The sequence below is a fragment of the Anabrus simplex genome, chromosome 3 (genome assembly GCF_040414725.1).
Source record: "Anabrus simplex isolate iqAnaSimp1 chromosome 3, ASM4041472v1, whole genome shotgun sequence".
Classification (NCBI taxonomy): Eukaryota; Metazoa; Arthropoda; class Insecta; order Orthoptera; family Tettigoniidae; genus Anabrus; species Anabrus simplex.
Window position 1 is genome coordinate 44,628,428 of NC_090267.1, and position 27,027 is coordinate 44,655,454.

General features: G+C 40.8%; 1 protein-coding gene across 1 annotated transcript in view; it reads left to right on the plus strand.

Annotated features, from left to right (window-relative positions):
• LOC136866983 (nose resistant to fluoxetine protein 6) overlaps window positions 1-27,027 on the plus strand; it is a 159,240-nt gene that overhangs the window by 107,019 nt on the left and 25,194 nt on the right. The window contains exons 9-10 of the mRNA XM_068226787.1: window positions 5,893-6,089; window positions 10,313-10,457. Coding sequence (XP_068082888.1) covers window positions 5,893-6,089; window positions 10,313-10,457 — 342 coding nt within the window. The remainder of the gene's footprint in view (window positions 1-5,892; window positions 6,090-10,312; window positions 10,458-27,027) is intronic.

Below are 27,027 nucleotides of genomic sequence, written 5' to 3' on the forward strand. Positions count from 1 at the left end.
AGGTTGCGGGTTCGAAAACTATTATGTCCCGACCGATGTGAATTCGGATCTTGGTGATTTCTGTTTGGGAGAGAACGTATGTGACTAAATTATAAAGATGGGGAATAAAAATAAAGATTCTCGAAATAATAATAGTATATTAATAATAATAATATTCCAAGTAAATCATATCTGGATTGATTAGTGCCAAAATAAATCGGAATTGTAAAAGGGGTTATGGGTTAAACATATTAAGAGTGGACTACCGTGTAACAGGCGAAATTAATTTTTTTTAAATTAATAATAATAAATATTAAAAAAATACTTTTTTTGGAAGAAGAAGAATTTACTTTTTTTAATTTTGGACATAATAATGATGTTGGGAGTTGAAATGAAAAATTTGAGATTTTTAACTAATAATAATAAAAATGAGAATATTTGAAGAAGGAGAAGAAGAATAATCAACGAAGGTACTTTTATTTATTTCAGATGAAAATAAATAAAATCGCGAAAAGTTGAAATATTAGTCCGAGGATGATTATGGGTTACGATAATCATGATCTCCACAAAACATAATGATAATAATAATAATAATAATAATAATAATAATAATAATAATAATAATAATATTTTTAAAAAAATTTTATTTTATTTATTTTTCTTATTATTTCGGATGCTGATGATGGATGATACTAGGGAAGTCAGCTGGCGAATTAACGTAATAATGTCAATTGGTTGTAAATAATAAGTTAAGTTAATATGTGTAAAATGAAGGCAAATCCCTACATCTGGACAATTAGGTTAGAGTCCCTTTGTCGTATTCCTTCAACTAACGATTAGCATATCTTGGTTAGGAACCCGGGGAGAGTTTGTAGTTTCCCGGGTTGGTCTCATCTCAATTAAAGTGGAGGCGATAACATGGTCCATGTGATCGCGCCTACTTAGCCAACAGGTATTTGGTCCATGATCAAATATGGTCATGGTGTTAACGAAGGTAAATCTGATACCTTCAGATATCAACGGTTCTACCACCAAAATGGAAGGGTGGTCAAAAGTGACAAATATTATGTAATCATTTTCAGGAATAATTTGCCAAATAACCGGCAAATCAAGGGTCAACAGATTTTGATTGTGTGTAAAATTTCATTTGTTTACTTAAATAAATGCTCCTTTAGCATTTGCAAGGAAACAGTTCCAGGTTCTTGTTCTTGTAGAATAGTAAACCCTTGGTGACCGTTTAAATATCCGTCCCCATTCCTAGGACGGAGCCTTCATGATTTCCCTTTGATCGGAATATATATAATTTGTGTGTTTTATGATGAGCCTTAAAGTTAAAGATTAGAGTGTCCCGTTCAACCCTGTAGTGCTGATTGGATGGCGCCCTTACATTTAGTTTGAGATCTTATATCTCAAAATATTTTTTTATTGAGTATTAGTTGCGATGGATTCGGACCGTAACACTCCCTGAGATAAATGCTGGTTGGAACTCAGGTTTTGAGCGGGTACAATACATTGATTAAATTGATTAAACAGAAGTGTACAATTTGCAAGACCTCTGAGGTCTGGTATAAATAAACAGATATAAGTTACATAAATAATGTAACTGCACTTTTTCAGAACGACTTATTGTATATGTAGGTTTTTATGTATTTTTAGCGGCAACTGATGCAAGAGAAAATTTATTGGAAATCTAGTTCTAAACATCCTTCGTTTTGTAAATGGATAAACCCTGAGGCTCTTGATTTAAAAGCCTATTTCGATGAACATGGGTCTCTTAGCTGACCCTAAAATTCCTCCCTCTATACTCTGTTAGTCTCCTAACTTCCATCTTCCTCGTCCGAACTCTAGTTCTCCGTCTGGTATTAGATTTGTGAGGCGTAGATAGTTTGTCATTTTCTATGGCCCTTCATTGTTTTGCCAATGCTATCATTCGTTGAACAAGATCTCTTTCTCTTGACATAAATATATCTTAGTGCTAGCGATCATCTGAAAATTTGTGTAACGAAATAGTGTCATGTAACAAAATGTGTGACGTGATTTTACCTAGCAACAGTACCTTGAGAGCTGCACAGGCTATGGTTGTGTATGTCATGGCCATACATCAATACTTCACATCACAGCCTGCATGGCTGCTAAGTAACGTCGTGTCAAACATTGCTAATTGATCTAAGTGCTAAGATATAGAGATTTTTTAATAGTTTTCTACTTGAAGTGATCTATGTGGCAGCGCGAATACAGTGCTATATGATCTGAGTTCCAATTCCTTCCCAGGTAGTTGTAATAAGCGTCCATAATTGGCCGAACCTGTATGTTCACAGCTCCTGCTGTGCTACTTGGTCTAAGTGCCAGTAATGGCATCGTGACGACTGTGCAGGTCAGTAAAAAATTGCTTCTGTTTTTATACATTTCTCTTGTAGTTTCAGGGATTTTCGTCACCGTTGAACATAAATTCCTTTTGTCTGGAGGCATAAATGTTTCTCTTATTGAGAAACGTGCAAAACTTTTGAAATGCGGACATTAAATGATAAGAAGGTTATGTATACACCACGACCTACCAGACCATACCAGGTATTAGATAAGAGTTTTAAAGTTTTTAGATTTCGACAAAGTATGACCTCTGTATATTGACACAGCAAAGAGTCGTGCCTGCGAGTGACCAACGATAATGGAAGAAATGTTGTCTGTTAAAAAGAAGAATTATTGTAAATGATGATGTGTTGGCTGAAATTGACAGCTTATCTAAAGTGCAACCACCACCTGAAAACAGAAACAAAGATACTTCAATTAAGCTTGAATTAATCGATGATGAATATAAGAGTATTTACAAAGATATTATGAGGTCTGATGTTCAACACCACCTGCATTTAGGTCAAGTAACAGGAAAGAACTGGACGGACAGAGATCATTTCCATTCTATCATTCTTATAATTTATTTTTCTCTTTTGTTTAATGAATTGAAACTGTAATGCTTTGGGTTATATTTATGAGATTTTTGCAATGTTATCAATCGTGAATAAATTTAAACAAGTATTTTTCTTCACTAGTATACTGTTTTTATCTTTTTACTAAAAAAATATGGAACGTGCTTCTGTACGGTTGAAAAAGCTGGACATTAGGATGGCAGTAAAATAAAAGGGTACAGGCAATTGAAACATGGATCTGGAGAAGAATGCAGATGATAAGTCTGACTGAAATGAAGTACAATACAGAAGTACTTAGAGAGATAGGAGGAAAACGGAGTCTGGTAACTGAAATTGAAAAACCGTCAATAAAATTTACTGATGACGTTCTGCGGGATGAAGGAACAGTTGCAGGGAAAAGAGGAAGAGGACGACCCGGAGTGTTTTATTTCAATATTCTGCTTCATAGAATGAACTGCAAGGCCTATGTCAAGCTGAAAGAACTGGCTCAAGATGGGCATGTATGGCTCCCGCGACAAGGCTTAGCCTTTTGAGTATGTTGACTTTAAAAGTCCTTTTTGGCACTTATATCAGTTAGAACTTCCACTCTAATTTATGATAATTTGTTTTTCCCGAAGGTAAATTTAATAACATTTCCTCTTTCTTGTTAGCGTTAAGACAGTATGGTTGCACCGTTGTACTTCTACTTCAAACATTAACCATCACCACCAAGAGGTACGGTCAAGGCTTCAGGACGCATTCATCACACGTTGAAGAACAAATGTCATTGGAAATGGATCGTAAGGGCGTTATCTCCATGTTCGAACTCATTTACTACAACTCTACATGCCCTCATCGGGGATGCATCAGCACATCCGGGATTCAATGCGACAGCGGGCTGATGCATGTATCAGCGCTAGTATTTTGAACAATTCACATGTAAGGGGATGATCACCTAGATGTTAGGCTCCTTTAAACAAAAAGCATTATCAAACATCACAGTTTAATATGATATGCTGGTGCGTTCTGTTTCTGTATGCAATCAGTGATTAACCATTTCAGTCACGCTTTTTTCCTAATAGAACTAAAATTCTAAAATTTGGTACACTTGTTAAATGAAACATTGTGATTCATTATATCTGAACTTGGAACAGCTAGGTCGAGCAGTTTTAGAGATTTTTCACTTCCACTGTAATGGACATTGAGGGTGAAAGTTTGCAAAGTATAAAACAAAATTAATATTATTCGTACCGTTTTATTCAATCTATGCACATATTTATAAGCAAATAGTAGGTAATTCGTCGAAGTGTTCCCTGAAGTGAACCAGATCCAGAACATCCAAATTTATCATCACCTGAGAGGATTTCCAGTTCAGATGTATTTCCAGATTCAGCGAGAGACAGGATAGCATTTGCTCCTAAAGCCTTACTCTGTAACTCACGTTTTAAGAAATTAAATGAATTAATCGACGACATATATGAAACATAACCAATACCATAACGCTTGGTTATGTAACTTTTGAGGCACAATATACATCCCAATTTATAAAAATCTCAGAGTCAAGTGCACTAATTTTCTGCACTTTATATCGCCTGGCCGAACATGTTAATATATATTATTTACGAAATAATGTTGTATGTACTGTATTTTAATACTCACGTATTAACTTGACTTCAGATTGTACACTGTTTGTTAACGTCTAAATCCACAACAGCAGAGCAGAGCAATTGTTAGTACTTCCCTCGTAACACCACCAGATAGCAGGCCAAGTCACTCAGTTGGCACACGAAAAGTGTTTTTTTCAATGCTCACTGAGAATCAACGGTCACACTACATCAAATATTTCCTGAACGGATACTGAAATTTCTATGTCCATTATAATGGACAGTGTGAGCGAAAGAGTTAATATACTAGATAGTGTTGTAGGAAATGAGTCCTGAGGTGGAAATAAAACGTTTCCCGATTCATGTCCATATAACATATTTTCTCCTCCTACGTGTGAGCAATATGCGTTGAAACTTGGTCCATATTTTATCGGTGCACACTGCATAAGGTAAGCTTGATAAAGTTGAGAAAGTGTGTGGTCAGAGGCGCTTGTCATGGTTTTGAAGAGAAGTAGTACGTAATAAATATACCTCGGATTTTTAGGTGGTATTAGGTTAGAGTGCAAAGTAATTTGGTTTGTAGGAAGTGTCATGCAACCCGTTCTACCATAATGTAGGAAGAGTAGAATAAATTCAAGGATTTCTATAGGCTATACCCCTAATATCTATGCAAATCTCATAGCATAACCGTTGTACAGTGTAGGGTATACTTGTTACTGGCTTAAGTAAGTTTGCATTCTAACCTATAAGTACCTAATAATCCGGACTCTAGTAATAAAGTTATTAAGTTCGTGGACTGGCCGTCTAGTGTCACTGTGTTGCACTACAGCGGAGAGTTAGAGCCACAGGATTTTACCGTGACACTTCTTCGCTGGTCCTAGGAAGAGGCGGTTGCCTGAATATAGTATAAGGTCTCCGTCGTGAAGGGTAGTTGAATATCAGCGGCGGAACTTGAGAATGTCGTAGTTTGAGCAACACACAAATTTCAAGTTCTGCCGAAAATTCGGCAAATCAGCTAGCGAAACGTTTGAGGTGATCAACTCGAAATCACCCGAATCAGCAGGATGGGAGAAAATACGGGAAAAGGCAGGTCTAAAGAATATGTGGTCCTAGTACAGTTAGCGCCAGTCCAAGAACACACTGACTGGAATACATACATAGGTGTTCACTGTTTTGCCTACACTGTAAGCGCCAGTTTAAGAAGTTACTGACTGTAGTACGCGAGTGTAAGCCGTGTTGCCTGAACTGTAGGCGCCAGTCCACGAACTTATTGACTACTAGTATTACTAGCCTAGCATAGACGGGCACAGGTTGCACGAAAGTCATCCGGCTCTTTGGCTGCGGCTAGATGACCCATTTGTCATTCCTGTATTAGTTATTAGTGTAAGATAGTTTTCCTTCTGTTCCAGTGCATGGGACCAACATGGTACCTCTCGGCAGATACTCAGCTCTACTTCCTGTCCCCTCTGCTTCTCATTCCACTGTGGAAGAATCCACGTCGTGGCCAGCAGCTGTTAGCAGTGCTAGTTTTCTTCAGCTGGTTAATTCCGTTCACCTATGCTTACATGGGCCAGTACAAGATTCCACTTCGACCGGCGATATTCTTGTACGTACCTTTTGGCATTCTAAAGTAGTACATATCTCCTCTTCCTCATTGGATGGATTGTCAGCGTCGATGCCTTCGGTTCAGAGGGTCCCAGGTTCCATTTCTGGCCAGTCAGGGATTTTAACTGGCTCTCGAAGTTTGAGTTTCTTTCAACACACCCCTCTTCAAACCAAAATGCTGCATGAGTGCTTGCGATTGAACAGCGAAGAAAATAAAACGATGAGTCAGAAATGGTTTTCCCCTCAAACAGCAGACTACTGTGGTGAGGGTTCAAAAATTCTTGTCCCACGCTACAGAAAATGTTTCAATAATAATGAAATTATGGGCAGAAGTAGGTAAACGTATGCAGAAAGGCATAAAAAGAAAGAGAAAATAATATATTACAACGGGACCTCTTGAACTCAAGTTGACAATTTAGACCCCAGCCCCGTCTACATTTCCTCGGATACGTCAGCCTCTTGTCGGTAGATTTACGGGCACGTTAGACCGTAGCTGAATAGCGTTGTCTTGAGGCAACATATAACTTTTCACCTAGTTATGTGAGGAACAGAGTGTGGACAGATGTTTTTGGCACACCTTGAAATGTACAGTCAGTCAAACGCGTGTACCGCTGATGCCTTAAACAAAAGGTACTCCTTCCAACCCGTCAACATCCACGCGTACCAACCACCGTTCATTGTCCCTGGCTCAACCTCAAAGATACACTCATTTTCATTAGAAAACCAGAAATATTAGGGATATGAAGTTTATATTCACAGGGCATGTTCATTAGTATGTTCTACAGAAACGATTGGCATTTCAGTCAAGTAGGTTCAGCATGTGTCCTGTTGCCTAATAGGCACTGGGTCCTCCATGGGCACAGATAACTTGTTCCATGCATGGTGGCATCGACGCGTATAAGGCGATAATGCCGTCCTAGCCTTCCATACTGCATTCACCTGGTTCCACAGTTCATCTTTGATGGCTGGCATTGTGTCACAGCGCCTCGATCATCCTTTCACCATATCCCACACATTTTCGACTGGCGACAAGTCTGGTGATCGGGCGGGCCTTGGCAACAGCATGACCTCCTCTGACAACAACAAAGCACGTCATTCGTGCAGTAATATGTGGTCGCGCATTTTCCTGCTGAAATATCGCGTCTGAAGTGTTGTGCAAAAGGGGTATGGCTACGGGTCGTAGGATGTCATTCACGTACGTCAAACTGGTCACAGTGCCCTGGACACGCACCAACTGTGATTTGTGGTTGTACCCAATAGCACCCCACACCATAAGGCCTTGAGTTGGTGTTGTATGTCCTGTGTGAATGGAGTCAATGTGATGCCTCTCGACCTACCTGCGGCAAACCAAAAAGCAGCAATCATCTTCAAACAAACTGAAACTGGATTCGTCCGAAAACACTATCTGCTGCCATTCCTTTCCCCATTGACCTCGTTCCATACACCATTGTAGTCTATAACATGTTCATGGCATTAGTCAAAGATAGGCGAAGAAGCAGACGACGTGCGAGTAACTCAGACCGTAGTAAACGGCGATGGACTGACTCTCTTGATAGTGTACGATGTGTTACACTGTTCCACAGTTGCGCCAGAGCTGAGGAGGACGCAGATCTGTGCTGCAATACCATTCGGATGAGGCGTCGATCTTCTCGGTGGGGGGGCTGTCTGGGTGGTCAGACCAGACCCATCTCGTCGTGTTCTACGGCCTTCTGTGAACCATTCTGCACACACCCGTTGCAATGCCGACACACTTTGTCCCACACGAGCAGCAATTTCCCGAATTGATGCATCACGTTCTCTCATGCCAATAATGCGCCCTCTTTAAAACTCACTAATTTGACGGTAAGGTTCTCGCATACGTCTGCGAGGCATCCTGCACATCTTCTCAAGTCAGACTGATCCATTACCTGCGGTTTATAGCGACAGCGAGAGCCACAGGCACATTTTGCCAGTTGGTGGCGGTGCGCCGATATATCGATATGGACCTTGAACCTGAAGGCTGACATGGTTCAAATGTTAATCTTTTCATCAGAACATACCGATGAAAATTTCATGTTAATATTAACTTCTTATCTATAGTATTTGAAGGTGTTCTGGTTTCTATGGACATGAGTGTATTACCTACCTACGGTCGTGCAAGTATACTTATCCCTTACAAATAGGTACCCATGACCAGTAGGCAGTAATGACTCGTCTTTGAGTGTTAAAATATTCCATTATTAGTTAATGAGACATTAATCCTGTAAAATTATTATTAGTATGTAGTAGTTTATACCTTATTAGCCGGTCGTTAATTACAAATAGCCCTTGTAATATAGGCCTAGCTGCTACTAATTCACTCTCTTCATAGCTCTCTCCTATGTATCTAAAATACCAGGAGTCACCACTGCACGTTGTAGCGAGGTAACTTATGAATGCCTTCATCTTTCACTGTTCCAACTAACTTCTTGGCTTTACGGAGAGATTTGCTTTGTGAATGCAAGTGATTCTACTCCGTAAAGAAAATCAAGTAGCCTCCGTGAATTAGGCGGCAACGCACCGGCCTTTCATTGCTGAATTCCGTGGTTCAGATCCCGGTCACTCCATGTGAGATTTGTACTGGACAACGCGGATGCGGCACAGGTTTTTTTCTGGTAATGAGTTTTTCCCTATCATCTTTCATTCCAGCAACAATCTCCAATATCATTTCACTTCATCTGTCAGTCATTAATCATTGCGCCAGAGGAGTGCGACGGGCTTCGGCAGCCGGCACATTCTCTCCGCTAGATGGGGCCTTCATTCATTCTATTGCTGACCCGGTTGAATGACTGGAAACACATTTCCAAATAAAATCAATTATACAGATATGAATGTTGAGTGTGACAGACAAGCCTGTTTTTGAGAACATGTTTTATCAAGAACGTGTCCTGACATGTGTCCTACGGTGAAGGAACAGCAACGTATATCCACTATGTCCATCTGAAGGCCACCGGAATGTACATAACTGCGTAAGAGTCTCCTTCTTTTCTCTTCTTTTCTTTCCTTTTCATAGCGAAGCATGGTGATCAACATGGTTATCCTAATTGTGGATGCAGCGATGCTGAACAGAGATGCTGTGCTCAACACATACCTGTCCAAGGGATTCTTCAGTCTCTGAGTTCGTCGTCTGCCAGGTTTCCTACGTCCTTCTATTCTTACTTGTATGATAAGTTGCAGGATTATGTAGGTATCATTCTGCATATTATGGCCGAAGAATTCCAACATTAACCTTTTGATGGTCAATATGACTTCATTCTTCTTTTATAGTCGATGCAACACATAGAACAAAGCATCTGTCTTCACGCACACGCATATCCAATGCTTTCATCTCTTGCAGAGAGTCTGAGTGAGTGCCCATCCTTACACGCCATACTGTAACGTAGGAAATATTTAAGCACGGACCAACCGGAACCTTACGTTCAGTTTTAAGTTGCGGTTGGTCAACAATTTCCTCATCTGCATGAAGATGCTTCTTGCATGTCCGATGCGAACCCGAATTTCTTGGCTGCATTCCCAATGCTCGTAGAGGTAATATCAGTAAATAAACAACCCACGACGTGAGGGTATTCGAATGCACTGGCTTTTTGGACTGTTCTCGAAAGACAAATTGCGAATAAATTATTTGGTCTAAGTGGGATTTCAGACTAGTTTTTAACCGCAGCTGTATTAGCAGTACCCTTATGAACTTATGACACCAAAGTAACTCAAGCATGCAATTTACCGTAAAGCGTACTAGATGGACAACTACTTACGCTTCACAAATGCACACATGTTCTCTATCAGTATCCCAACGCTTATACCGTCCATTTCATATCCTACTGAAAACGTATGATTGGTACGTGTTTTTTACATAACCGTATGACAGTTTGATGCACTGTGTAAATACCTGTCGCATACCTGGTTTTGCAAATGTCTTCCTGTGATGGTGCAGGGGAATGGTTAAAGGGCAATGTGGCTTTGTGTGTGGCAAAGGAAAGTCTACCATCTCACCACCACTGGCGTTCGTTGGGGTGCCTAACTGCAGAAAATATCAGGTCCAGCGGACTCATCTGGTATGTAATTGAAAACACCTTATTACGTTGAAAGTTCATTTCGCTCATGAAAAGTAAATATTCAGTTACAATTTTGTTTAAATTAACTAGCAGGTGGACATGTTAACATTCCTTCAATAATCGAACAATGCAATGACTCATTCTGATGTTCCAGGGGCGGTAACAATGAAGGCACCAAAGGCAGCTTATATCTTTACTCGGGAACTCAAAACCGATTTGGTCCATGGGTGATCGGCTTGTGGCTGGGTCTCATCCTGCACCGATTGCGCAGAGAGCAGATTATCGTCAAGATGACAAAGGTATGACCCTCATCCCACACAGGGACATTTAATATGTCGCATGCTTCTTGTTGTTTTGGTCATCGGCCCATAAACTGCAGTGATGAAGCTCTCCATGTCTCCATATCAACTTCATTTCTATGAAACGCCCACTTCCAGCGTGTACCCTAAACTGCTTGTTGTATTCAAGCTTTGGTTTACTTCTGCTTATACCCCATGCATTTTCCTCAAAACCTAAGTGGGGATGTTCAGGGTACCTCAATTTGTGCCTTATATTGAATAGAGAACGCCCCATCGCATTTAATAGCTGGCTCTGTGGTTCAATGGTAGAGTGTCGGCCTCCGGATTCCAAGATAGCGGGTTCAAACCTGGCAGAGGCAGTCGAATATTTAAGGGTGGAAGAAAGTCCATTAGAAACTCCATGATGTCGGCGTGTAAAGGGCAAGATGGCGGCTAGAGTAGACACGTGCAAGCTTAGTGCTGCTGCAGTTTGTGTTGTTTGTCTGGTAATAATCAGAGTTGTTGCGCTTTACGGTTCCCTGCACGGGTCTATTCGAGTTAAGGAATCGGTGTGTGCGAGTGAAAAGGTGAGTTTTCCTTTTGCATGGTACTAGCAGAGAGAAACTACTACATTCCGGCGTTCTCTCTGACTGGATGCGCCATTTTCCAGACTTATAGGCGCCTCCCTACCAGCTCTGAGCTGAGAGAGTTTAGGCCTGGTCGCTCAGCAATTAGGGGCTTGCTTTGCGTCTTACTACTGGCTGGAGATGTCCACTTAAACCCCGGTCCACCACTTGTGAAATGAAAACAGACATAGACATCTATTGCCAGAATGTGCAAAGCCTAAACAATAAGCTGTCTGATTGTGAACTATCCCTGCCAGACTTAAGAGAAGTTGACGTGATCGGACTTACTGAAACATGACTCTCGTGGGCTAGTGACAGTGAACTACCACTCGCTGCTAATTTCCCGGGGACTGGGTGTTTGTGTTGTCCTTAAACAGAAAATGCACGACAAAGAGAGAATTATAAAAATGGAAAAATATATCAGTTAAAAAGTCCAAAAAATTACAGCATATTTCGTCGTGATCGCGCACTCTAGGTGGTGGAGTGATGCTAGCAGTGAACAGTGCGTTACCGTGTAAATGAAGGACAGATCTCGAACGGAACTGTGAGTTAGTGTGGGTGGAGCTACTCTTTCCTCGACACCCTGTACTTGTGGGATGTTACTACAGACCACCAAACAAACCATTTTGTGACCTTGAACAGTGCCTGGACTCAGTCAATGCAGCTCTTCCTCATGGTGAAATAATTTTAATCGGCGACTTTAACCTGTCTATTAAGTGGTCTTCTCCAACTATCGGACTGTCAGCTAACAACTGTGACACATACTTTATAGACAGTTTTATTAATGGCCTCGGACTGAAACAGTTTAATATGTACCCAACACCCTGGACCTCATACTCTCCTCATTAGAACTTAAAGCAATAACTCCAGGCAGAAACCTTTTCCTGTGCGACCACCAGTCTCTCGATGCTCTATTCCTCCTTCTCCACCACTCCTCAAAGCCTCACAGCAGGACATCCTACCGCCCTACCTACATCTGGCGCCGTGCCGACTGGCCTGCAATGTGTCGTGCCCTGGAATGCCTTCCCTGGAGTCTGCTCGAAATAGCCGATATCGAATCGGCTCTTGACCTGCTGTATTACTGGCTGCAAGCTGCAATTAAAGACTTCGTACCTGCACAACGGGCTACTACCAGCAAATATCAACACTGGATATCACAAGAGACCATACTGATACTATTTAATAAGAAAAGAGCTTGGCGCCTGTGGAAAGACTTCCCTAACCCACACACTCACAATACCTTCGTTAAAATCCGCCGCCACGCGAGGTTTATGGTCAGATGAGACTACAAAACACACGTAGACACTGTCACTGAAAACGTCCACAGCAATCCCAAGCGCTACTGGAGTCTCATCAACACACGGAGAAGGACGGAGCGGATTCCTGTCAGCGTGAACCATAACGATGCACCAGCAGACGGCGCCGATCGCAATGAACTGTTCAACAAGTATTTCTTCACCTCCTTTACAAAACAAACCGCTCCCTCCCGTAGGTACAGCTTCAAACAGAACCCTATCAAGCATAACTATCACACCAAGTGAAGTTCATAACCTTCTTCAAACTCTTCGTAGCAACAAAGCTACCGGTGCCGACACTATAGGTCCTCTTTTCCTAAAAAATACTGCCAGCACTCTTTGCGTCCCTCCCTCTAAATTATTTAACAGATGTTTTGCCGCGGGCTGTTTTCCTATTACCTGGAAACACGCAAATATTGTTCCACTTCTCAAATCAGGCAACAAATTTAATGTTTCATCTTACTGACCAATTTCTATTCTCCCCACACTATCCTTTATCTTTGAAAAAATTATACACCAGTGTCTCCTCGCATTCAGTTTGCCGTATATCTCAACCAAGCAGCATGGTTTTCTACCAGGTGGATCTTGTTTAACAAAACTGGACACTCTGCATAGCTTTGCATCACATGCCATTGCAGCTAAATCACAGCTGGAAATCTGCTACGTAGACATTTCGAAAGCTTTCGATTCTGTAGACCATATTCTGTTGCTCCATAAACTCTCCGAACGCTTTAATATACATGGCAGTCTTCTGACCCTTCTTTCTGGCTTCCTACGTAACCGTTGGCAATGAGTGGTAATATCAGGCACTTCATCCTCATGGTTACCAGTCACCTCCGGTGACCCACAAGGCAGTATTCTTCTCGGCCCCTTGCTGTTTTCTTTGTTTATGGACGATCTGCCGTCCGAACTCAACGAAACAGCGAATACCCTACTCTTTGCTGACGACTGCAAGATATTTGGGGAGATCAGGAATCCAGCAGATGCAGCTCTGCTACAGTCCACACTTAATGCCCTCTCGAACTGGTGCTGTACATGAAAACTTATCCCCAATCCACAAAAATGCAGCCATGTGACCATAACACTGCGTAAATCTCCTCTACCGACATCATATTACCTACTCGACAAGCCCATCACCGTAGTTGCTCAACAGCGTGACCTAGGTATAATATTCGATACAAAATTACAATTTAAGACCCAAATAGAAACATATACAACCAAGGCTATGAAATTACTAGGTATTCTCTATCGCTTCACATAAATTTCTGACCCCAGTGCTCCTCGTCACTTTTTCCTCACGATCAATCAACCTCTTAAACTACCACTCTCCGATTTGGACAAGAGCTTCCCCATCCAATACTAAGCAGTTAGACAGAGCAGTGTCCTTCTTTGCTGCAATTGTGAGGAACATAAATCCCAAGCTCAGAAATCTGTCTACGCAGCAGGTATTAATGACATTAATATGTCACCGCTTCACATCATATGACAGGTAGCTGACCTGAGTTTCCTCCACGGGATCTTAAATGGGCATTACCGCACGGAACATCTTGTCTCCTTCCCGCTCCACCAGAACCAAAGACCTTCTCCACATTCCCCACACTCAGCACTCAATACTTCAACGATCTTTCCTGATTCGCCTTCCAACACTCTCTAACAATATAGCATCAAATAAAAGCATATTCCAGAGGGGTGTAAATAGTCTCTTAAAGATAAGTTGATGAGAAGGGACTATACCGTCATCTTGACCCACGACGACTTGGTTATGAACATGGACATTCTCATGGTTTTCGATTTGGACAGTTGTTATTAGTAGGCTGTGTACCTGATCTTGTTATATTTTGTTATGTTTGTTATATTTTATTATGAAAGTTTACGTTTGTTAAATAGTCTGTTGACCGGGCGAGTTGGCCGTGCGTGTAGAGACGCGCTGCCGTGAGCTTGTATCCGGCAGATAGTAGGTTCGAATCCCACTATCGGCAGCCCTGAAAATGGTTTTCCGTGGTTTCCCATTTTCACACCAGGCAAATGCTGGGGCTGTACGTTAATTAAGGCCACGGCCGTTTCCTTCCAACTCTAGGCCTTTCCTATCCCATCGTCGCCATAAGACCTATCTGTGTCGGTGCGACGTAAAGCCCCTAGCAAAAAAAAAGTCTGTTGAGAGTGCAAGTGAAATTTGCTCAGTGTAGCTGTATCTTGTGCTTCGTGAATAAATAAACAAATAAATAAATGAATAAATAAATAAATAAATAAATAAATAAATAAATAAATAAGATCTCTGGTGACACATTTGGTGTTTACCTGACAAAATGAATTAAATCTTAGCCATAGGCGCCCAAGAGAGTTTCGGTTTACTCGTTCTGCCATCTAGTGGGCCTAGAGTGAAACGGAACGTCGAAATTGACGAGCAGACAGCCAGATGGAGTCAAATTGAAATTTCTGCACACGGTAGCTGAGGCCATACGATTATTATTATTATTATTATTATTATTATTATTATTATTATTATTATTATTATTATTATTATTATTATTATTATTATTATTATTATTATTATTATTATTATTATTATTTTAATTTTTATCCATTTAGGAAGGTTCGGCTTGTGCCGGTAATATAATGGGCTGAATCGGCCTAAGCAAGGAGTCACCCTCTTGATTATGATTATTATTATTATCGCGTTTTATCTATGAACTCACATGGCAGCCGTTCTACATAAAGGAACTGCTCTTGAGAATGCTACTGTCTTCTTCACCACCAAGCTTTGGTTCAGGCACTACATGGGAAAGAAACTAATATTTGGACAGACTTTTTCTGAACTGAACCCATGATAAACTCAAAATGGATGAACACAGACTATGAACTGCAATATATCACTTCACGTTCTGCGGCCCATAGATTTCAGTACAAGCTGTGCCACGGTAGAATTTCTGTGAACAGACGCCAGTTGTGTATGTGAGCTGTGCGGGAACAATTATGAACCCTACCAACCAGAAATAAGTTTTAGTTGAACTGCGCACCGAATATTAACTTTTCTATACTACCATGACGAATATAATACCAAGTGTGAGGACTCAGCCATTATAGCATGGTAGTTTGTGGTCCCGCCACAGCAAGCACTGCAAGGGATTATATCCAACACGTGCTCCAGTAGTTCCTGCAAGCCGGGCATAGAAAAGTGCGGGAGACGTTACTGTGCGAGATATTGCAGTGAATAAGTCGATTTTTCTTTGCTTTAATTTCCTAAACTCACTTCATTGTGTGTTGTGTACTTCAAGCATGTATCTTATGTAGCTTGATTAATTTAATAGTTCAGCATGACATACTGTTTTAACAACAACAACAACAACAACAACAAGAATAATAATAACAATAATAATAATGCCCCGCGCGTAGAAGCGCGCGTCTGTGAGCTTGCATCCGGGAGATAGTAGGTTCGAATCCCACTATCGGCAGCCCTGAAGATGGTTTTCCGTGGTTTCCCATTTCCACACCAGGAAAATGCTGGGGCTGTACCTTAATTAAGGCCACGGCCGCTTCCTTCCAACTCCTAGGCCTTTCCTATCCCATCGTCGCCACAAGACCTATCTGTGTGACGTAAAGCCCCTAGCAAAATAATAATAATAATAATAATAATAATAATAATAATAATAATAATAATAATAATAATAATAATAATAATAATCATAATCATAATCATAATAATAATAATAATAATAATAATAATAATAATAATAATAATAATAATAATAATAATAATAATAATAATAATATATTTTATTTATTCTGCCAACGTTAGAGATTACTCCCTTTCTTACACTTAACCAGTCTTAACCTAGAACACTTAATAATAACTACTGATGATCATTATATGATAATGTTAACAATAGGAACAGTAATAGTATTAATAAAAGTAACCACATTTAAAAAAGAAAAATCAATCCATATAATACACATCGTACGTAAAGTACATTAAAAAATTTATGAATAATGAATACTATAACTACTACTTAAAAGAAAGGTTATAAAATGTATAGGCCTACATTTCTACAGTACACCGAAATATCGCCTTCAATGAGAGGTGAAGAGAAGGATTAGTAAGAAGAAGATGAAGAAGAAGAAGAATATCTATGAAGGGAAGAGGAAAATAATGATGAAGAGACGGTAGGAGGAGGTGTTTTCAGGTCATAATTTGATGATTCATGCATGTTTACGTAGTATTTCGACACAGGCATGTTTGAAAGCTGAGCTGCTGGACATGCTTCTGACGTCCACTGGTAAGAGATTCCATTGTCGGGCTGCGGTAACGGTGAATGATTTCGTGTAGATTGCTGTTCTGTGTACAGGAAGGGATAAACACATGGTGCTGCAGGATCGGGTATTTTTGTTATGGTCTGTGGAGAGGAGCTTGATGCGATCCCCGAGATAGGCTGGTTGAGAAGTTTTAAGAATATTATGCAAAAAGCAAAGAGTAAGAAGTGTGCGTCGTTCTTGCAGACGAAGCCACCCGAGCCGTGTGAAAGACAGTGTGACATGGTCAGCGTAACGAAGTCCACAGATAATTGCAAGTCAGGCTATGGTAGAGTAGTTGGTGATAGGGCCTATGCGAAATTTTCACCACCGAAGGATATAAATCAATGTGAAAAATGGGCCGGAGCTATTACACGGAAGGGTACTGAGTTAACGCCCAATATTAGAATTTTTCATTTACATTAATCTGATTATTTGATACTAAATGGTGAAAAATTGGATATTTCTCACTTGAAATGGAGATTACGTCCAGGAGCAGTGCCTCACGTTTCCCCTAATTTGCCGAAATGCCTTTCAGGCGAGATTAAGTCCCGCAAAAGTCTCAACTCTTCGATTGTGAAATGTTTGGTGTACCATTCAGTGTTCGCACTGTGCCCATTCTCTACGTAAAAATAATCAAAGTGCATTTTCAGTTCTCATCGAAATAAAAGGCTATGGTTCAAGCAAAAATTCATCCATTTTACACGTCCTTCGAAATGTGTATGTGACATTCTTTTCCAGGCCGAAAAAGTAATTAAAGGAAAACTGAACTCAAAATCGATGTGGGACGAAATAGTTTTATATTGTATCGATTCCATAGAAAAAATATCACTTGATCTTTCAGGAGCTGGCCGTTGTCTTCAACATGCTCTAGATAGAATACAGTGACTTATCATTATCTGAAGTGTCTATTCTTCTTCATAACGAAGGAAAGCCGGCGAGATTTACAATCTCAAACATCCGCCAAAACTTCACGCAAGCTTTCGACAGTCCAGTAACCGAAATGTTCAGTTGTAATGTAGAGTTTACCTTTAAATATTGCATGGTGTTTGTTTAATATGCTGAAACGTATGTGCTATTTGTCTGTATATGTGCACTCCAGCTACCTGTGTTTTCTGCAACCTGTGATGAAGGCCGTTGCACTTATTTCCGTGTATGTTTTTTCCATTGCACTTTGCCGTGGTATTTTAATTGTAATCTCTCATTGTTCATTACATAAAATGAACTTCATTGTAAAGCCCGTATTGTCGTAAGTATACTTTGAAGGTTGAGTCAAATGTTCCACCTTTACAATACCAAGATTCTTTATTATCTAATTATTTACAAATCATTTTTAAAAATATGACGGGACACGTTTCGTCTAACTTGTAGACATCATCAGCCGCAAGAGTCTTTAAGAGAAAGCAACAAGGACAAGGACAAAGCAACACATTAAAATAATTCGGGTAACCGAATACGTCAATTAAAATGGTGAAGGGTATTCAGGATTGTTCAGAGCACAACACTTAAAAATATATTGTTGGCATTAAAATTAAAATTGCCCATATGGGATGATTCAGTAAAACTTGGCGTTAAAATTCTTCTTTTTGAAGGTGCCGTGTTGACATACAATATTCGGTTGTGTCGGTGAAAGTTTGATAAAGTGGTGCACAATGTTAAATTTAGTAGCATGAAAACGATGTATAAGGAATACAGTGAGCGGATGTTAAGGTCGTCTTATTGGCATGATGTTCACATTTCTTGCTGACATTTCTTTCACCGACACAACAGAATATTGTATGTCAACACAGCACCTTCAAAAAAGAAGAATTTAAACGCCATGTTTTACTGAATCATCCCATATGGACAATTTTAATTTTAATGCCAACAATATATTTTTAAGTGTTGTGCTCCGAACAATCCTGAACCCTCTTCACCATTTTAATTGACGTATTCGGCTACCCGAATTATTTTAATGTGTTACTTTGTCCTTGTCTTTGTTGCTTTCTCTTAAAGACTCTTGCTGCTGATGATGTCTACACGTTAGACGAAACACGTCCCGTCGTATTTTAAAAAATGATTTGTAAATAATTAGATAATAAAGAATCTTGGTATTGTAAAGGTGGAACATTTGACTCAACCTTCAAAGTATACTCTCATTGTTCCTTAAAATACAGTGTACATTCTTATCAGTTACGGAGTAATACGTTTCCTCCGGCATAATTCCTAAGACCAGCTGATCGGTACTGTGGAGCTTGCCCACTCTACCGCTGCCCAGCGGGGCGTGCATCAAATCGAGGAGTCCTAACACTTGTTATATTCGTCATGCTAATACTACATTCAAGAAGTCCGTGGATTGTCGCCTACAGTTCAACCAGCACGGCGTACACTCGTGTACTTGAGCCAGTAACTTCTTGGACTGGCGCTTACAGTGTGGGCAACACAGTGTTCACATACGTACGTACTACAGTCAATATGTTCGTGGACTGGCACTAACATTTCCAGGACCACATAGTTTTTTTCCCTGCATTTCCGCATCTTTTTCACGTCGTGGTTATCCGGGCGATTTCGACTTGACTGTTACAAAAGTCTCGCTAGCTGATTTACCTCATTTCTGGCAGTACTTTAAATTTGCCCGTTGGTGAAACTAGGACTTTCTCGAGTTCCACCGCTGTCATTCAACTACCCTCCAAAACAGAGACCGTAGTTTTTTTTTTTTTTTTTGCTAGTTGCTTTACGTCGCACCGACACAGATAGGTCTTATGGCGACGATGGGACAGGGAAGGACTAGGAGTGAGAAGGAAGCGGCCGTGGCCTTAATGAAGGTACAGCCTGGTGTTAAAATGGGAAACCACGGAAAACAATTTTCAGAGCTGCCGACAGTGGGGTTCGAACCTACTATCGCGCGAATACTGGACACTGGCCGCATTTAAGCGACTGCAGCTATCGAGCTCGGTAGACCGTAGTTCTGCTTGTACTGTATGCACGCGACTGTTTCTTGTTGGGACTAACGAGGAAGTGTCACGGCAACGTCCACACACTGTACGATATTCTATTAATAATAATAATAATATGTGTCCTATCAACCTAACATTTCTTCTAGTCGAATATCATCAAATAATTTTCCTTTCGCCAAATCGACTTAGCATCACTTCATTTGATAAACAGGTCTACCCATGGTGAATATTATTATTTCAAGAGGTAGTGCAACTTCGTTTTTATACCCTCTTAACGCTAATGAGAGGAAATATTGAAGAAGTCTGATCCTTCGACGTTGTAAGTTATCGCCAAGAATAAGGGAAGGACATGGAAGGTCGTAATCTCTCACTTTCGCCTTGCTGGTGCTATATCGCGCATCACAGCATCAGAACATAATTGGCATCATGAAACACAAGCATCATCACACCACAGGGAATCGAAGTTTCAGCTCTTCTACGATACCTGCAGTAAATTTCGAGAGCAACTTACAAATACCTTCTCCTAACCAAACGTTTCGTCGTTTCCCCATCCCCTCGATCAGCATTTCCTATACTCGTCACAGAACAGCAAAGGAAATGACGTTACTGCATTTTGAACATGTGTTGAATTCATGGGACCATTTGCCGATTTTTAACATGAATATGTTTTATGGCTGCGGTTCATATGATATCACAAAATATGTGACGAGATGCTCTTAGCCACCGTGCAGGCTATAATGTGAAGCATCAATTGATGGCCATAACTGAGAGACATATAGAAAACTCTGATCTACTTTCCTAAAAATCCATTTTCAAAAATGTTTCAATTTTCCCTCCCGTTACTACTCAGCTAAAAATGTATTAATTTGTTCCATTCCTATAGTAAAACAAAGATATATAATGTTATTTCAATTAAATTACCTCTACCTCACTAACTCTTAAATATCGTCGCTTCACCGGAAAAGGTTGTAATCCATAAAGCTCTTCCTATCGATTATTCTCCTTAAGACTGGTCACGCCTCCCAGCCACGTATGGATATGCAGCCCATCAGAGCAATGTCCGTTGTGTTCGTTTTCCTATGCGGACGAGTAACCGAAAATGAACCTAACATGCATTATACAATAGGAGTGCGTAAATACGTAATGCAAGCATACATTCGTATAGTACGGTACATTAAGGTTAATTTTCCTTTAAATATGGGCATAGGAAAATTAACACAACACAATTTGTTCTGATGGACTGCCTAACCGTACGTGGCTGAGAGGCGTGACCAGTCTTGATGAGAATAATCGATAGTAAGAGCTTTGTGGATTACTACCTTTTACTGGTGAAGCGACGATATGTACTTTCAAAATAATTCGAATCGCACGAACCTCCTCTCAGTTAAATTCTTCACTTCAAGCTTTATTTTGCATTCTACATACACTTTCTAGTACATATTATCTCACCTAAGAGGCCTCATCCCATCATGCTGTAAGAACTAATTATTTCATTCGCGGAAGTTTCGTGGCCCTGAGTCAATTTCTCCCTTTTGGTGCACTGTGTCCTACACTTGTCTATACAGATGATTCTCCAGAATGATTCCTTAGAAGCAAAGTAATAAATCGCTTTCAATTTGAGTTTCATTTATCGAAAAACAAACTTATGATCATTTAAATTCCCCACACGGAAACCTGACAGCAATTTTTAAAATTTACTTATTGTGATATTCTTATAAAACAAGAAATTCGTTAAAAAAAACTGGTACCAAACTGTAAAATACTAATATCTAAAATATTTTGAGTCAGCCATTGAATCTTTTGCAGGCCTTTCAGGCTTTTCAGCTTTTTGCACAGCAGCGATATTTGACTATTCTCCTTATCTAGTTTGCCTATTTAAACCAGTCAAGGTGACATCATATCTACCTTTTGGAGTGGATGGTATCACATGAATATCCTCCTCGTGAACATTAGCTCGACTGAACTACTTGGAGGTCACTTAATCGTTTTAGGAGTAATATCCGAAGATTTAGGGGCAACCTCAAGAGGTGGGGTTATTTAGAAAATCCAAAGTTCTAGCCCTTCAGGCAAGCGACTCAATGTTGAAAACATTCTAGGGATATGGGCTACGAACTAAAACATAATAAAAGGTTAGAATATATTTATTTATTCCTAAAAGTTACAATCATTTTCTTAATCATCGTTATCCGGTCGATTAGATTAGCAGTTTGCCTTTTTCTACCACTACGAACGCTAATGTGAGACAATGCATAGTTTCACTTAAGCACCACTAGGAGCCCTAATGTGAGACAATGCATAGTTTCACTTAAGCACCTCTAGGAGCCCTAATGTGAGACAATGCATAGTTTCACTTAAGCACCACTAGGAGCCCTAATGTGAGACAATACATAGTTTCACTTAAGCACCACTACGAGCGCTAATGTGAGACAATACATAGTTTCACTTAAGCACCATTGCGAGCGCTAATGTGAGACAATGCATAGTTTCACTTAAGCACCACTAGGAGCCCTAATGTGAGACAATGCATAGTTTCACTTAAGCACCACTAGTAGCCCTAATGTGAGACAATGCATAGTTTCACTTAAGCACCTCTTGAAGTCCTAATGTGAGACAATGCATAGTTTCACTTAAGCACCACTAGGAGCCCTAATGTGAGACAATGCATAGTTTCACTTAAGCACCACTAGGAGCCCTAATGTGAGACAATACATAGTTTCTCTTAAGCACCACTACGAGCGCTAATGTGAGACAATACATAGTTTCACTTAAGCACAACTGCGAGCGCTAATGTGAGACAATGCATAGTTTCACTTAAGCACCACTAGGAGCCCTAATGTGAGACAATGCATAGTTTCACTTAAGCACCACTAGGAGCCCTAATGTGAGACAATACATAGTTTCTCTTAAGCACCACTACGAGCGCTAATGTGAGACAATACATAGTTTCACTTAAGCACCATTGCGAGCGCGTATAAAATAAGAAATTCCTAAAAATTGGTACCAAATAGTAAAATACTATATCTTAATTTTGCGTTTTTCGTAATATGGGGACTCGTACTGTCTCTGCTAAGAAATGTTTTTAACATTAGAAACAGACAGAACTTTGTGATTGCGGGGAAACACAAACTATCCCACACATGTATAACTGTCCAATGTACACTTCAAGATCTCGTTAAAGTGACCAAAGAGGGAATTGCTGTCGCTGATTATTGGATGGACTCTCTTCGACCGCACGAAATATATATCCGTTAAGTGCCATGTATTTTGTACAATTGTTGTGGAGGATTAAAGATGCCTTTATTTTCTCTGTGTGTGCATTCTTTGTATCTTCCTTGACGTCACTATGTTTTCTCTTGGTACGAAGTGAAGTGCAATAAAGAAAACTTGTTTATATATACGACATAATTTGGTGGCGAAACACGCCCTAAGAGAAATACGGAATAAATTACGAATATATACGAATACGAGAAGACAGGCTTGAATACTTTCACTAGTTGACTTCAAAATTGGCAAAGAAAGTGCACGAAACTGTCAACGTTTTTTTATTAAACAAGCTTCACATCACGATCACATGGCACTCCGCCACGGGTCATCGAGTACGCTGATAAGTATCTAAATTACCTATTTGAATTGCTTTGAGATATTATACGGGAGTTATTCATTGAACATTTGCTAGTTAAGGGTTGATTTGAGGTTGTATAGCGAAATTCTAGATTCCTGTGGCCAGTGATATTGAAGGTAAAGAGCAGCCGTCTTGTTTTCTTAGATGCAATGAGTGCTAAAGGAATCTAAGAACTTATATGTGACTAGTGCTGCTATCTATCGGGTACTTATAGCATCATAACTAACAAGAACTTCCCTTGCAGTCTGTTTAAAGTAATATTTCACGAGTATGGCAGTCGAAACGGAGATAAGGCGTTAATGTTGATGAAGAGAAAACGAAAGACAGTGCGAGCAAACATAACCAAATTCAGTAATGATATTAAAAAGGCAGCGTCAGATGCAGAATTATATCACGAGTATAACCGGACGAGATTGCAAGAGACCTTAGATCAACTCATTTCCCTCGATAATGACATTCACGAACTTCTATCAGACGCCGAATATGACGCAGACGTCATAGAGTTTGAGAAATACGTCGAGGTCGCGAAGTGCGCGATATTTAATTCGACACGCGTCATTCGTGACAAATTATCTGAGTCGTTCGGAAACATGAATCTTGACCCTTCCAGACCTTTATCCGCAATATCAGAGCCATCACACTTTTCCATCACGCACTGCGTAAAATTACCCACTATCAAACTAGAACCATTCGCAGGAGATGTAGAAAAATGGTCTCGGTTTTGGGAGCAATTCCAGTCAGCGGTAGACAACAACCCGACCATCAACACTATCGACAAACACGTCTTCCTTCGTGGATACCTGGATGGAGAACCTAAGGAGCCAATCGATGGCATACCGGTGACTGCAGACGCATACGAGGAAATGAGGATTCTTATTGGACGATATGGCGATAGGAACCGCATCATCCAGGCGCATCTGGATTACCTGGAGACCATGATACCAGTTTGCGGTGCTACGCCCGACGCCCTCAATCGTACATATATAGAATGTAATAGACGTATTCAGGCTTTAAGGGTATTAGGGGAAAACGTCGACCACTACGGGAGAATGCTAGCCCCCAAACTGTTACGTGCGTTTCCGGATGATATCTGTAGAAGGTGGATAATCTACGCGAAGAGAGAGAAGATTTCCGAAGCGCACATAACAAGGCTTATGGAATTCCTCAATGAAGAAGTAGAGGGCGCAATGACGGCGCAGAAAATCAAAGGAGACAACGTCATCTCAAACTCATATTACCCAACTGCTGCTGCCTTGCAAATCACTACTAGGACGGGCCAGACGTCCAAGAAGACGAAGACGTCACCTTTTTGCGTTTTTGTGAAGGGAAAGACCATTGGGCTGAAAATTGTACAAAGATGACAGATGTCAAGCAACGCATAGACAAACTGAAGTTTACTCGACGATGCTTTTTATGCCTAAACAGAAGTCACGCCTTGAGAAACTGCAGCAAGGAGAACAAAGTATTCTGCACTAAATGTAAGGGACCACATCACATCTCCATCTCTGAAGGACAAGTGGGAGTAACTGTAGGAAAAGTAGATGTCAGCATGCCGAAGTACACAGCTCGAATTTGGGTAATCGGACGAACCGGTCTTCGGAAAGGAACACGTTGCATTCTGGACGCCGGTAGTCAGTCAAGCTTCATCAGCTCGGAACTGGTAGACGATTTGAAGCTGAAAGTCATTGACAGGAGAGATCTGTCAGTCACAACATTCGAAGCACCATTAAGTACATCGGTGACTCGCAGATTGGCCAACTTCAGCATAAGTGGAATGTGGGCGAAAGATTCCGTGCGAATCTCGGTATTCGAGAGCAGGAACACGTACTCACTACACCCAACCGTCCCACGTGACATCCAGAGTCTATAACGCCTTCACAAATTGCAATTAGCAGATCCTCAAGATGATGAAGACGATCCGATGATTGAGGTCCTGATAGGAGGAGACCAGTACTGGCAGGTAATGAAGGACGAACAGCCAATATGCATCTCGATTTCCATGGTAATTCTTCCCTCTAGGTTTGGTTGGATTCTTAGTGGGAATAAGTCTGGTACTACAGTGAATCACGTGTCCGTAAACCACGTCAGTATCAATGCAGAATTACTATCTTCCGAGGACACTCTACGCAAGTTTTGGGATCTAGGGACACTAGGGATAAAGGAAAATCAGCAACGAGCACTCACTGCGAGAGAGTCTGCAATTTTGAAAGGCTTTCATGAGTCATTCTAAATGGAAGATGGGAGGAGTGTTGTCTCCCTAACAAGGGAGGAAGGAGTAATACTGCACTCGAATCGCAAGAACGCTGAGAAATATTTTGATTCCCTGAAAAACAAACTTAATGGAAACAAACAGTTCCGAGAGGTATATCACGCTTTAATGACCGACTACTTTGCGAAGGGACATGTAGAGATAGCCCCCGAGGCTGAATCGGTTACCAACACCTTCTATTTGCCTCACCATGGCATAAAGAAACAAAGAGACGGCACAACGAAGTGGAGAATAGTTTTTGATGCTTCATCTCACGAAAAGGGTTCCCTATCACTCAATGATGCCCTAGAGGCAGGGCCTAATCTCCTCCCGGAAATTCTAGCAACACTACTCCGCTTGCGACTCTACCGACTAGCTTTAATTGGGGACGGAACGCAAGCCTTTCTGCAGTTGTGTCTGGATAAAAATGACAGAGACTTAACGAGATTTCTATGGTTTGGAATGGAGAGAGGGGAAAACGGGGACAACTGACAACACTGCAGTATACAGATTCGCCCGCTTGCCGTTTGGACTTAGATGCAGCCCATTCCTTTTATCAGCTACATTACGTGAATTGGCTTCCAGATTTTGTGACAAGTATCCCTTGGCTACAAAACTGCTAGATCAAGGGACCTTCATGGATGATTTCACAGCCAGTATAGAAGACGAAAATGAAATCATTGCTGTGTACTACGAGATAACAGGGCTTCTCCGAGAGATACAAATGCCGATGTCAAAGTGGGCGACCAGCACAGTTAAAGGATATATGGAGAGCCAAAGGGCGCAAGGAGAACAGGGAGACACGAGTTTTAGGTGTTAACTGGAACACGCACACGGACTGTCTTCTTTTCGACCATAAAGACATCATTGGAACGCTACCAGAAGAGCCGGCAACGAAGAGACAGGTACTACAAGCTACAGCAAGATTTCATGATCCGCTTGGTCTCCTGTCACCATTATCGATTACAGGAAAAATCCTGTTCCAGGATACTTGGTGTAGAGGGATAGCATGGGACGATCTCCTACCCACAGACCTAGCAAGAATGTGGCAAATCTGGATTTCCAGACTCATTCACTTGTCAGCCATTCAAATCCCTCGATGCATAGGATCTTCTTCTACAACGCCAGAGAACTATCAAGTGCATGTATTCTGTGACGCTTCAGAGAGGGCTTACGGTGCCGTACTTTATCTCGGAGTAGTGGGGAGTGATACAGTCTCGGTACACTTGGTTTGCAGCAAGAACAGACTGTCACCTATCAAGCGAATGACCCTCCCTAGACTTGAACTCCTTTCAGCTCTAGTGGGTATACGACTTCTCAAGTATTTCTGTCAGTCTACAGGATATGATATCCCGAGGGCAACGCTATGGAGTGATTCTATGGTGACACTAGGTTGGATTCACAACGATCCAAATAGATGGTAACCATTCGTCTCCAATCGTGTCACGGAAAGACACCAGAACTCCAACACTGCACAATGGCGACATTGTCCAGGTGAAGACAATCCGGCAGATATACTACCACGGGGGATGTTAGCGAAAGAGTTGCAGAGCTCACGATGGTGGCACGCATCACGA